The sequence below is a fragment of the Cydia splendana genome, chromosome 20, assembly GCF_910591565.1.
Source record: "Cydia splendana chromosome 20, ilCydSple1.2, whole genome shotgun sequence".
In the NCBI taxonomy this organism is placed as follows: Eukaryota; Metazoa; Arthropoda; class Insecta; order Lepidoptera; family Tortricidae; genus Cydia; species Cydia splendana.
In genome coordinates, this window is record NC_085979.1 from 4,080,185 (window position 1) to 4,094,293 (window position 14,109).

The 14,109-nt window shown below is 41.3% G+C and overlaps 2 protein-coding genes across 2 annotated transcripts; both read left to right on the forward strand.

Moving 5' to 3' along the window:
* Positions 1–1,210: 1,210 nt before the first annotated feature.
* Positions 1,211–4,117, forward strand: LOC134800619 (gastrula zinc finger protein XlCGF57.1-like). Its single transcript, XM_063773104.1, has 3 exons — positions 1,211–1,220; positions 1,403–1,465; positions 2,331–4,117. The coding sequence occupies exons 1-3, from the start codon at positions 1,211–1,213 to the stop codon at positions 3,587–3,589; spliced, it is 1,332 nt and encodes a 443-aa protein (XP_063629174.1). The 3' UTR covers positions 3,590–4,117.
* Positions 4,118–5,167: 1,050 nt separating this feature from the next.
* Positions 5,168–5,926, forward strand: LOC134800896 (EKC/KEOPS complex subunit TP53RK-like). The gene has a single exon (XM_063773431.1). It carries the CDS (start codon positions 5,179–5,181, stop codon positions 5,890–5,892), a length of 714 nt encoding a protein of 237 aa, XP_063629501.1. The 5' UTR covers positions 5,168–5,178; the 3' UTR covers positions 5,893–5,926.
* Positions 5,927–14,109: the final 8,183 nt, after the last annotated feature.

The following is a 14,109-nucleotide window of genomic DNA, read 5'->3' on the forward strand; positions in this document are numbered from 1 at the left end:
AAAATATAAAAAAATGAAATATTTGCCAAAAACTTATTTTAACTTAAGATCCATTGAAGCTCTATGACTTGTATCAGGGATGTTACGGAGCTCCGTTTCCGTTTCCGTTAAGGCGGAACTTCCGTTTGGTATTACACATCCGTTTCTGTTCCGGTTCCGTTATGTTTGAAACGGAAGTTATAACGGATGTCAATGCTTCGCGCGGCGGCGGCGTACATTAAAAACAAACAGGTTCATACCAGTCATTCGCTCATCGCCCCGCTTGCCACGTGCTACGCTAATTTGTTGTTTGTTTGTATACTTTGTTTTATTCGTGTTATTAAAATTAAAATCGTATGTGTTCTGTTGTGTAGTGACTACTGACTGTGTGTAGTGTGTGTCGTGAATGTTAGTGTGTAAAAAACGCACAATGAAGCCGAAATCAAGTTCGATTTGGAACTATTTTGATGAAGTTAGTGGGGACACGGCTAAGTGTAAACTTTGTCTGAAGGCAGGCGTGGCTCACTCCGCGACTTCGTCGCTTTGCTACAGGTAGCTAAAAGTACATCCGTTCGGCCCCAATTTTGGGGTTTGCCATAAGCCGCGCGTGGCGCTGTCGCCACCTAGCGGCCATATCTGTGCTGATCGTAACAGACGCGTTTTGTTAGAGAGTGAGTCTTCTGTACCTAGTACTATTATTTATTCTGTACTGAAGGTTTATTCTAGAAAGGGGAAAACGACTACATCGTTAAAAAGTCATTTGAAGTGTATGCATGTTGCAGAATATGATCAATCAGAAGTTGAAAAGATAAATAGTTAAATACACAGCCTTCGACATCCAAAGACACGCCGCTTCAAGAGGCGAAAAAACAAATGACCCTTAAAGAGACTGCAAAAAAATCAAAAGTGGTGCAATTACAATCCAAAATAAAGGCCTGGCATAATAAAGGCTGATTAATATTTGGAATTTTTGTTTTTAATAGACCTACCCTTAACATCTCGTCCACCTATCACTCAGGCTCCGATTCTGGTTCCGGTTCCGTTTTCGGTTCCGTTTCCGTTTTCGGTTCCGTATCCGTTTTCGGTTCCGTTAAACTAAATTGAAAACATCTGTTTCCGTTTTCGGTTCCGATAAAACCACATCCGTTACATCCCTGACTTGTATGTGCCCCAACTAAAGTTAAGTACCCACGTGCCCATAGTCAAGTTTCCTCACGATGTTTCCTTCACCATGTGCTCATGTGCTGCATAAAAATGTCTTGATTCATGCATTAATTTTGTCCAAATATACCAAAATCTAAATCACCTGTCATTAGAGTGATTTTTGAGGAAGTTTAAGGTGTATAACTTGTTAAGGTTTACCTGTGCGAAGCCGAGGTATGTCGCTAGTTTCATATTAAATACAACTGTATCGTTATTGCAGTGGAGGTGCGGGTCGTCAAGTCGGAGGTGTCGGTCGTGGCGAGTGACGAGGACTGCGTGTCGGGTGAGTACTGCGACACTACGATACTACTGCACATAGTACGACACGAGCCACACTACATTATACATGTATGTATGACCCATATTCATTATGGTCTTGTACCACCCATATATAATTCAGAGTCTATATACGTCCCACTGCTGGGCACAGGCCTCCTCTCATGCGCGAGAGGGCTTGGGCTATAGTCCCCACGCTAGCCCACTGCGGGTCGGAAACTTCACATTAGTACCTTTGAATTTCTTTGCTGATGTTTGCAAGTTTTCCCATGATGTTTTCCTTCAATCAAAAGCTAGTGGAAAAAAAGCATAAGTTCCGAAAAACTCATTGGTACGAGCTAGGATTTGAAGCCGTGACCTCCGGATTGAAAGTCGGAGGTCACATCCACTCGGCCACCACCGCTAACCACCACCACCTTCGCTAATTCTGTGTTGATAATTGCGTTTTGCGTTTGTATAGCTCGGTTAAAATTTAAAAAATAAATAAACATTTATTTGATGACAATCCTGCACAATGTCGAAATGTTTGTTAAATAAATAAATTAAGTATACGCGGAGCACGCGGCAACTTTACCCCATGGCAAAAGGAAGGTGGGAAAACCCATAACAAGATGGTCCAGGGATATCATAGCCACAGCTGGAGAAAATTGGCTAATCAAGAATAAAGAATTAAAGATCGAGAAAGGTGGAAAGATATGGAGGAGGCCTATACCCGACAGGGGTCCTTATTATAGTAAAATGAACAACAATATTTTTAGAAAACTTTTATTATGCAAAACTATTTAAGGAAAAATAAAGTCTAAAATAAAAAAAATACGCGGAGCGCGGAGGGTTGTAGTCTGTTTAAATTGTTTTGTTAATTTGTGTTTCAGTGTGTTCGGAGGGCAGCGCCGCCCGCGCCAGGGATCAGCTCGCCATGGCTTGTTCCGTGGTGCTCGAGCGCCTCCGCGACGACGCGACTGTTCACAGTGGAGGCAAACCATACCGCTGCGAACACTGTGGCAAGCGTTTCAAAAACAAGTGTATTTTAAGGAAACACATAAAACACACGCACTCGTCAACCGGACCAAAACCATATGCTTGTGATTTTTGTAATTTTACGTTTCAAACCGAATTGCTTGTGATACAACACGAGAAAAGTGAACATGGTGTTTCAAATTTCATGTGTGGTGAATGCGAGTATACAACGAGTTCCAAGAAAAGTTTGGAGACTCATCTAAGGAGCCATTCTTTAAAGAATAATTCCAATTGTAGTCACTGTAGTTACACAAGTTCGTGTAAAACTGATTTACACGAACACCAAACAATACATTTTGCTGGGAACCTTTTAAAGTGTAGCGACTGTGATTATAAATGCAGTTATAATTCACGGCTACTACGACACCTGATGATACATACTGGGGCGAAGCCATTTCAGTGTAGCCACTGTGATTACAAATGCAGTCGGAAGTCACACCTACAACAACACCTGATGTTACATACTGGGGCAAAGCCATTTCAGTGTAGCCACTGTGATTACAAATGCAGTCTGAAGTCAAACTTACAAAGACACCTGATGATACATACTGGGGCGAAGCTATTTCAGTGTAGCCACTGTGATTACAAATGCAGTCAGAAGTCAGACTTACAAAGACACCTGATGATACATACTGGGGCGAAGCCATTTCAGTGTAGCCACTGTGATTACAAATGCAGTCAGAAGTCAGCCTTACAAACACACCAAAGGATACACACTGGAGAAAAGCCTTACAAATGTAGTCATTGTGATTACAAGTGCAAAAATAGTTCAAACTTACGAAGTCATGAAAGGACACATACTGGCGAGAAGCCAGAGTTACAAAGACACCTACTGAAACATACTGGAGCGAAGCCATTTAAATGTAACGATTGCGACTTCAGCTGCAGGCAGAAAGGAAAGTATTTAACACACCAGAGGATACACACTGGAGAGGAGCCGTACAAGTGTAGTCACTGCGACTACAAGTGCAATCGGAAAGGGGACTTGCTAAAACATCAGATGATACACACTGACGAAAAGCCTTTTATTTGTACCCACTGCAACTACAGGAGTAGATATAAATATACTTTACAAAGACATCTCAGAACGAAACATTCCGGTATAAAACCCTGAAATTACGCAAGTGTTCGGAAATATGATCCGCTAGTTACCGGTAGAGCATGTGTCGGGTGTGGGCTGTGTGATGTGTGTGTCGTGGTTCCCTTGCACGCGCGTGCACGAGGTGTTCCCGGTGTCGTGCCGGCGTGTGTCGTGCAGGACGAGTGAGCAGCGTGAGGCTGCTTAAGGTTGCGTTTCCACCAGAGATGTGCGGGGATGCGTAGCAAGGGATGTTTTTTTTTAAGAACCAACAGAATCACTTCATTTGTTTTCTACGCTCAGCGTGTAGTGATTCTATTGGTTCTTAACAAACACATCCCTCGCTACGCATCCTCGCACATCTCTGGTGGAAACACAGCCTTACACAAACACTTAAGATATGACTGTTTGCGGATAATGTGTCAATACTCAATACATACGAACTTTTTGTTATTCTGTTTAATATTTTGCTTACACCGGCCGTAAAGTTAGTAGTTTTGACACTACACCATACATTTTTAAATGAATAATAACTACCATGAAATAAAACACTATTGATGTTAATTTTTATTGTTTTATTTTTCATTCCTGTAGTGTTAATGTGGGTGCGTGTGTGTGTGTGTGTGTGTGTGTACTATCATAGGTTGGGGGAACCTAATACTTCACAGGAGTAACAGAGACGGGCTAAGCTAACTGCACCGTGTTTAATAGAGCACAGGACGTAGAAGTTTTATCATAAACGTCAAACTACTATGAAATCTTAAATAACACTTGCACACTCTGTGTTATTCTCCAGGGCTCCAACTTCATATATAGCATGTATGTGTTTTTAAGAACAATAAAGATTTATTTTATTTATTTATTTATTAAACGCGGTACAGAGTTAGCTTAGTTCGTCTCTAACTAGGTAGGTACTCGCAGCGCGCTGATTATACTTTGTTTTTTTTTTTACTTAGCTGGCTCAGCGACCCGAAGTGGATCTTGGCCTCCGACACTAGATTTCGCCATTCGTTCCTATCCTGTGCGATCTGACGCCATTCCGCCGCTTGTATGCCACACAGGTCTTTCTGGACCTCATCGATCCATCGGTACCTAGGCCTTCTGACCGGACGTCTCCCAGTTGGTCGCCCCACATAAGCTCTTTTAGCCGCACGATCCTCTCCCATCCTCTCCACTTGCTCTCGCCGATGATGTTGAAATTAGACATTTAACCGTGAGCCTAAATACTACTAGCAGAGATACATATAACTCCGTATCTATTCTTTTTGCTACTAGTAATACTATGGCGAAATTAATCTTAGAAAATCGGACTGACTATAAGTTGGATAGTTTGTTTTGAACATTTGTACCTACCCACCTCATCGGCTTCGTTTATGTACAAGCAAGCATTTTTTTGGCGAACGTGGTTCTTCCGAATTGTAAACAAATAACTATTTTATTACTCTTTTGCAACATTTAGACATTCTAAGTTGAAATATAGGTATTTAATAGGGTTATGGTAATCCATTGTTGAAATAAAATCGGCGGACAATCGCGTTGACCAGTTTATAGGCTAAGTAATCTTCACCGACACGGAAAAACAAAAACTATAGTTTTTTGTTTTCTGTGTTCACCGACATCGAAAAATGTGTGAAGATTTAAATTTATTAAAGCAAGGAGCTGGAGCGAAGCTGTACATCTGTAATTACCTCGGGAAACCTACGCTAATCAAGGAGAGGTTTGAGAAGAAATATCGGCAACCCGAACTAGATGTCGCTATAACTAAAGAGCGGATAAAAAATGAAGCTAGAGCCATCGTCCGCTGTAAAGCAGCAGATGTCAAGACTCCAGCTTTATATTTAGTAGATTTCGAGCGTAGACGCATATACATGCAACATTTCATACACAGCATTACAGCGAAAGACTTCATAATAGACATTTTTACAAAACATCATCAGAATGGCTCGGGCGATGGACCAAACAGCCTTGACAAAATTGCCGTACTAATCGGGCAAACTGTGCGGAAACTACATGATAATAACATCGTTCACGGAGATTTAACTACGTCAAATATGTTATTAGTTAATAACTTAAATGATTCCAATTGGTCAGATGTAGATAATCTGGAATTGGTCATGATTGATTTTGGATTGTCATCGTTCGATACAAGTGCGGAAGATAAGGGGGTGGACTTGTATGTCCTAGAGAGGGCGCTGATAAGCACCCACAATGACTACCCGGAGATATTTAGCAAAATCCTGGAAGCGTATAAAAATTACAGTAAAAATAATGTAAAGGAGATTATTGGCAAGTTTGAAGAAGTCAGAGCCAGAGGGAGAAAGAGAACAATGGTGGGATAGAGATGGTTGTAAATAAAAAGTGTTATACATTTAACAGCATTTTATTTGAAACTACAGTGTAATCTCCATATAACATTACTTGATGTAACATTTCACTAATCTTTATACCTACCATGAACATTTTTTGACTATATAGTTGGTATAGGTACTTATATAGTAATTTCTATCTAACGATAACTATAATGTCGAAAAGTGTCCATCCCCCTGAGTGTCGTTATATAGAGTTGAGTCAGTCCATGAAAAGTCTGCAGCGGATTTGATAGCCCACGCAGGGCAGGTGTTATTTTAAACGTCAATATTCTATGAAATTATGACGTATCAATGACACTTGCACTGCGTGGGCTATCAAATCCGCTGCAAACTATCAATGGTCCGACTCTAACACGGTATATCACTAAAAACAAGATGAATAGCTAATGGCAAACCTAAGGCTCGCCTAACTAATTAAAATTGCAATTAACAGACAGACAAGAATTTAAAGACTAAACTCACACATCAACATAAAACGGAAACCATTTTTGATTATTTAGATAGGCTTGCTAGATAGTTTTCATAATTCCATGCGGGCGGAAGCTGGTGATAAAATGTGACGTTATCCATGAAATGCTAACGATGCTCCGATATAAATACAATGCCGCGCTACGCTGTGCGGCGTAAGTGCCATCGACAATAAGGTCCCTTTTCATCGATAATGCCCCAAATACACATTACTAAATATAGTAGCCGCTAGTACTAGAGTCACGGCCGCGCACACTGCGACCCGGCCACTTCTCCACCCCTATAGTCCGTGTTTTAGGGTTCCGTACCCAAAGGGTAGAAACGGGACCCTATTACCAACTATTACTATTATTACTAAGACTCCACTCTCCGTCTGTCTGTCTCCAAGCTGTATCTCATGAACCGCGATAGTTGAAATTGTCACAGATGATGTATTTCTGTTGCTGCTTATGCTTATAACAACAATTAATACTAGAATGTACGGAACCCTCGGTGGACGGTTCTATTTGCTCTTGTCCGGTTTTTAGCATTAGAAAGAAGGTAAGCGATCTTGACATGTCTTTTTATTAATAAATCACTTTTCAAAAATAAGTCACAGCAAATATGTTAGAATTGTAAATCATATTTTACAATCTTTTACATTATTTTGCTTTCCAAACTAATTTCTTAAAACGTTTTTCAATAATTTTCAATAAAAAGACGCGTCAAGATTGTTTACCCTTTTTCTAATTCTGAAAAAAAATCGAAATAGGTATAATCAGCGCGCCGCGAGTAGTCGGGCTAAGCTAACTCTGTACCGTTTTTAATAACACACAGTGTGCAAGTGTTATTTAAAATTTCTTAGAAGTTTGGCGTTTATGATAAAACTTCTACGTCCTGTGCTCTATCAAACACGGTGCAGAGTTAGCTTAGCCCGACTATGTTACTCCTGTGATGTATTAGGTTCCCCCAACCTAGGATAGTACACACACACATTAACACTACAGGAATGAAAAATAAAACAATAAAAATTAACATCAGTAGTGTTTTATTTCATGTTAGTTATTATTCATTTAAAAATGTATTGTGTAGTGTCAAAACTACTAACTTTGCGGCCGGTGTAAGCAAAATATTAAACAGAATAACAAAAAGTGCGTATGTATTGAATGTTGACACATTATACGCAAACAGTCATATCTTAAGTGTTTGTGTAAGGCTGTTTTTCCACCAGAGATGTGCGAGGATGCGTAGCGTGGGAAGTGTTTGTTAAGAACCAATAGAATCACTACACGCTGAGCGTAGAAAACAAATGAAGTGATTCTGTTGGTTCTTAAAAACATCCCTTGCTACGCATCCTCGCACATCCCTGGTGGAAACGCAACCTTAAGCAGCCTCACGCTACTCACTCGTCCTGCACGACACACGCCGGCACGACACCGGGAACACATCGTGCACGTGCGTGCAAGGGAACCACGACACACACATCACACAGCCCACACCCGACACATGCTCTACCGGTAACTAGCGGATCATATTTCGGAACACTTCAGGGTTTTTTACCGGAATGTTTCGCTCTAAGATGTCTTTGTAAAGTGTATTTATGTCTACTCCTGTAGTTGCAGTGAGTACAAATAAAAGGCTTTTCGTCAGTGTGTATCATCTGATGTTTTAGCAAGTCCCCTTTCCGATTGCTCTTGTAGTTGCAGTGACTACATGTGTACGGCTCCTCTCCAGTGTGTATCCTCTGGTGTGTTAAATACTTTCTTTTCTGCCAGCAGCTGAAGTCGCAAGCGTTACATTTAAATGGCTTCGCCCCAGTGTGTTCCAGTAGATGTCTTTGTAAGTCTGGCTTCTCGCCAGTATGTGTCCTTTCATGACTTCGTAAGTTTGAACTATTACTGAACTTGTAATCACAATAACTACATTTGTAAGGCTTTTCTCCAGTGTGTATCCTTTGGTGTGTTTGTAAGGCTGACTTCTGACTGCATTTGTAATCACAGTGGCTACACTGAAATGGCTTCGCCCCAGTATGTATCATCAGGTGTCTTTGTAAGTCTGACTTCTGCCTGCATTTGTAATCACAGTGGCTACACTGAAATGGCTTCGCCCCAGTATGTATCCCCAGGTGTATTTGTAAGTGTGGCTTCTGACTGCATTTGTAATCACAGTGGCTACACTGAAATGGCTTTGCCCCAGTATGTATCCTCAGGTGTATTTGTAAGCATGACTTCCGATTGCATTTGTAATCACAGTGTTTACATTGAAATGGCTTCGCCCCAGTATGTATCATCAGGTGTCGTTGTAAGAGTGTCTTCTGACTGCATTTGTAATCACAGTGGCTACACTGAAATGGCTTCGCCCCAGTATGCATCATCAGGTGTCGTTGTAACTGTGAATTCCATCTGCATTTATAATCACAGTGGCTACACTTTAAAAGGTTCCCAGCAAAATGTATTGTTTGGTGTTTGTGTAAATCAGTTTTACACGAACTTGTGTAACTACAGTGACTACAATTGAAATTATTCTCTAAAGAATGGCTCCTTAAATGAGTCTCCAAACTTTTCTTGGAACGTGTGGTATACTCACATTCAGCACACATGAAATTTGAAACACCATGTTCGCTTTTCTCGTGTTCTATCACAAGCAATTCGGTTTGAAACGTAGAATTACAAAAATCACAAGCAAATGGTTTTGGTCCGGTTGACGAGTGCGTGTGTTTTATGTGTTTCCTTAAAATACACTTGTTTCTGAAACGCTTGCCACAGTGTTCGCAGCAGTATGGTTTGCCTCCACTGTCAACAGTCGCGTCGTCGCGCAGGCGCTCCAGCACTACCGAACAAGTCATGGCGAGCTGTTCCATGGCGCGGGCGGCGCTGCCCTCCGAACATACTGAAACACAAATTAACAAAACAATTTAAACAACGCGTATACTTAATTTAACAAACATTTCGACATTGTGCAGGATTGTCATCAAATAAATGATATTTATTTTTTAAATTTTAACCGAGCTATACAAACGCAACTATCAACACAGAATTAGCGAAGGTGGTGCTGGTTAGCGGTGGTGGCCGAGTGGATGTGACGTCCGACTTTCAATCCCGAGGTCATAGGTTCATATCCTAGCTCGTACCAATGAGTTTTTCGGAACTTATGCTTATTTCCACTAGCTTTTCGTAGAAGGAAAACATCATGCAAACATCAGCAAAGAAATTCAAAGGTGTACTAATGTGAAGTCTCCAACCCGCTGTGGGCTAGCATGGGGACTATAGACCAAGCTCTCTCGTGCATGAGAGGAGGCCTGTGCCCAGCAGTGGGACGTATATAGGCTCTGAAATATATATGGGTGGTACAAGACCATAATGAATATGGGTCATACATACATGTATAATGTAGTGTGGCTCGTATCGAACTATGTGCAGTAGTATCGTGGTGTCGCAGTACTCACCCGACACGCAGTCCTCGTCACTCGCCGCGTCCGACACCTCCGACTTGACTGTCCGCACCTCCGCTGCAATAACGATATAGTTGTAGCGACATGCCTCGGCTTCGCATGGGTAAACCTTAACAAATTATACACCTAAACCTTATTCAAAAAACACTCTATTGATAGGTAAAAACCGCATGGAAATCCGTTCAGTAGTTTTTGAGTTTATCGCGAACATACAAACAGACAGAGACAGACGCGGCGGGAAACTTTGTTTTATAAGATGTATAGATAGCATCAAAGACTCGTATTTGTAATAAATTTTGGTATATTTGGACAATAATAATGCATGAATCAAGGCATTTTTAAGCAGCACATAAGCACACAAACATCGTGAGGAAACTTGACTATTCCCAATAAGACCTGTTGGAAGGTCAGATGGCAGTCGTTTTCGTAAAAACTAGAGCGGACCCCAGGTTGAGTATCCACTTTTCAATACAGCTAGTATAAATAAATAAAATAAATAAATAATAAATATTATAGGACATTTTTTACACAAATTGACCAAGCCCCACGGTAAGCTCAAGAAGGCTTGTGTTGTGGATACTCAAACAACGATATATATCATATATATAAAATTGAAAAACCAGAACGGGATAAAAAACGAGCGAAGAAGAGAGATAACGCCATACAAATTTCTAAAAAAGTTTTTGACACGTATCTCGAATACAACGCACGTATGATAAGAAAAAACTGTTTAAATCTATTATCTACATATGAGAATAAAACTAGAACATAAAAACTATCGCTTAACTTTATCGCTCGATGCGTATTTAATTTACAATAAGGAAAATAAATTTTCATAACAATCTTCATTTTACGACTTCGACCATTTCTCGGCAACTCTCGGTTGCTTTCGTTTGGCGGTGCTACAGATTAGACCAAATAATCCGTAAGTTAAAGTAACCTAAATTATGTTTGTCATACAGGTATTTCTGAGTTTTTTTACACGAAGTAAAATAAAAAGTGCTGCCAACCTCAACCTTAGTCCATAGCCCATACGAGTGAATTATGCCATTTATGACAATTATGACATATCAATCAAATTAATATTATCGTATGATTATCGTGTTAATAATTTGTATTTTATTGTTTTAAATTTCTTTATGAGTTATTATTATTCAGATTGATTTTCATGGCTCGGCAAACATTGTCATTCGTCCAGGGAAAGGGCTGCCGAGATGAGCCAAAAATACAAAGTTATAGAATGGGAGACGAGCGTACTTGGGACAACAAAATGGGAGACGCCCGATGGCGAGAGCTATCGCAAGATCGCAAGAAACATGACGTGATCTGGTATCGGAGGCCAGGTGAGTCCTTTGGATCGTTGCGTCACCTTAGCCGTAGTAATGTTAAGATCCAGAAAGGGAAATGGGGACTGCCTACGTTTGTATGAAAAGGCGATTTATGGGTGGTGGTCGTCCATATTCGTGGCTTAAAGCGGAAAATAAGTAATCTAATGAACGTTTTTGCAACTATGCTTACAACAATAAGTAATAATTTTATGTTAAAACAAGTTTTAAATAAATACTGTAACGTTGTACGTACATGTTTTAATTATAAGCTTAGATTTTATTATTTTTACATATTAAATTAATCAAATTTAAATAAAAATAACTTATTTATAATAGATTTTAATTTATTAACGCATGAATTATTATTTTACTTTTATTTTAATCAATTATTATTTATGGAAATGAATTAATTATTATTTATACAATTTTATTCATCAACTTTATATTTACAGTAATCGTCTTATTCTACTTTACTATTGTAAAGTATTATAATTAATAGGTATAAATAATCAAATAATTATAATAGGTAAGTATTGTATGTATCACTTTATTCGTACGGACTGTACTCGCGACCGGTCCATTGATTGACGTCATGGAAGGATCGAGAAGCGGCTGCGCGCGCGCTTGTCCCCTCCCGTTGACTACTGGCCATCCAGTCCGCGCCACCTCGCCGTCGTATACGGTTGTGCCGTTGCGCACACGGGGGAACCCGTGTCGTCTAGCGCGCGGTACTAATATATTTTATTAAGGTGTGCGCGGACACCTTTCTTTGTAATTTAATTAATGATTCTCGACGTATTCGTACTTTAAAGATTCCCCGCACCCACGTATTGGTAAGTGCAAAGTGTTGAACGTTATTTTATTAGGAAAAGTAGTTTAAGTTTTGTGTTAAAGTAGCTCCTTTGTTATTTGCTCCGTAATTAGCGTAATTCATTTTTAAATCATACATTTCACTTGTTGCTAAATGCCATGTAGAATGATACTGCAATTTCCTTTGTTCTCGTAGTGCCGGGTACGAGTAAGTATGTGTGCGTACCCTCCTACTTATTTAAATTCACTTCTTTGTTCTTCTTTCCTTCTTTGCTCTGTGCTTTTCCTTCGCTTTTGTAACTCCGCTCTGCTTGTGAACACAAACACGCTTTCTGCTTGGTGCACCGGCTTTCCCATGGTCCCATCATCATCATCATCATCACAGGGTGTTCACAAAAGCAGAGCGAGCAGGAACACCTTACTAAGACGTTCTGGAAATCCACAGGGTGCGTCGTTCTATTTTAAACATCGCCGTCGGCCGACCTAGCAACAGCGCACCTTCACCACCATCTCGACGGCAGGGTTGGAGCCATAGCCGTTCGCCCGCCGTCGCCCCTGCTCCTCTTCAGTGCTGACGAGTGTCACCCACCTGCTGCGGACCCTCGACCAGCCAGGGCAGTACCGGATCTCGGGCGTAAATCTAGACGGGCCTTGACCACCCACGACCTTTCTTAAATTTTAGTTTTTTTTTAATAAATAATTTTTTTTGCTAACGAGTTGGTAGTACTTATTTACTTCCCCTACCAACAAGGGACGTAGTCTCCCCTTTAACGTTACAATACCTACGTACGTTATAAGAAATTTTCGAATTAAGTTATCCAAATAACGGCTACCTACTTGACAAATAAGAAATCCTTATCACAGTTATAAACCCTGGCAGGGACACATAATAATGTCGGTATTTAACTAAACATAAGACAAACTCTTTATTTCATTTACGCGAGCGGACCTGCGGGCCCGTCTAGTAATATATAAATACTTAAATACATAGAAAACAACCATGACTCAGGAACAAATATTTGTATCATCATACAAATAAATGCCCTTACCAGGATTCGAACCCGGGACCATCGGCTTCATAGGCAGGGTCACTACCCACTAGGCCAGACCGGACGTCATATGGCGATATAGTTGGGGCACATATAAGTCATACTGTACAATAGATCTGGAGCTAAACTTCTCCAAATGCGAGCTCTTCATCAACAAGCCCCTTCCTGCTGTTGACTTGAAAAACATAATTTCATGCTTCAATATTCTGGCTCCCAATATCAAAATTATCGACAGACAATCCCTCCGACTCCTCGGTGCTCCCATCTTCCCGGAATCATTTCCACCGCTCATCAACGAACATCTCAGTATCCATCAAGCCTATTTGGACCGCCTTTTAAAAACCAAATTCATATATATACTCAGATGCAGCCCCATCTGGAAACATCCCCATCTTATCAAGCCTTTAGATTCCGTACTCAAAACTACTCTCTCATCAATCCTTAACATCCACCTCGATAACCGCGCCTGGACTCAGGCCTCCCTGCCAATCCGTCATGGCGGCCTGAGCATACGCCAAGTTGTCAGTGTGGCCCTCCCTGCGTTTTTGGCCTCTTTCCATAGTACACAGAACCTTGCGGCTAAGATTTTTTGCCCAGCTGCTGGAAACGAGTGCAACACCACTCTGAATGAGGCCCAAGACGTCTGGTTGCAGTCCTGCCCAGGCAGCCCGCTTCCAGTTTCCCTTAAATCACAAAAACAGTGGGACGAGCCGCTCTGCCGATCAACCTTAAAAGAACTCACGGACTCTGCTCAGAGTTCAGCAGAGCGCGCTCGTCTGCTGGCAGTGGCGGAACCGGAAGCTGGTTACTGGCTTCACGCATTACCATCAGCCAATATTGGCACCCTGCTCGACAAGACGACCCTCACTCTTGCCACCTGCTTACGACTGGGCACCAAAACTAACGAGCCCCACCGCTGCCGCTGTGGCACCATGGTAGACGATCTGGGTCACCACGGCTTGTCTTGCCAGAGGAGCGCCGGCCGTATCTCCCGCCACGCATCCTTGAATGATGTCTTCCGTAGGGCGCTTGCTTCCGTCAGCGTGCCGGCCATACTTGAGCCGAACGGTATCGCACGCGACGACGGCAAGCGGCCCGACGG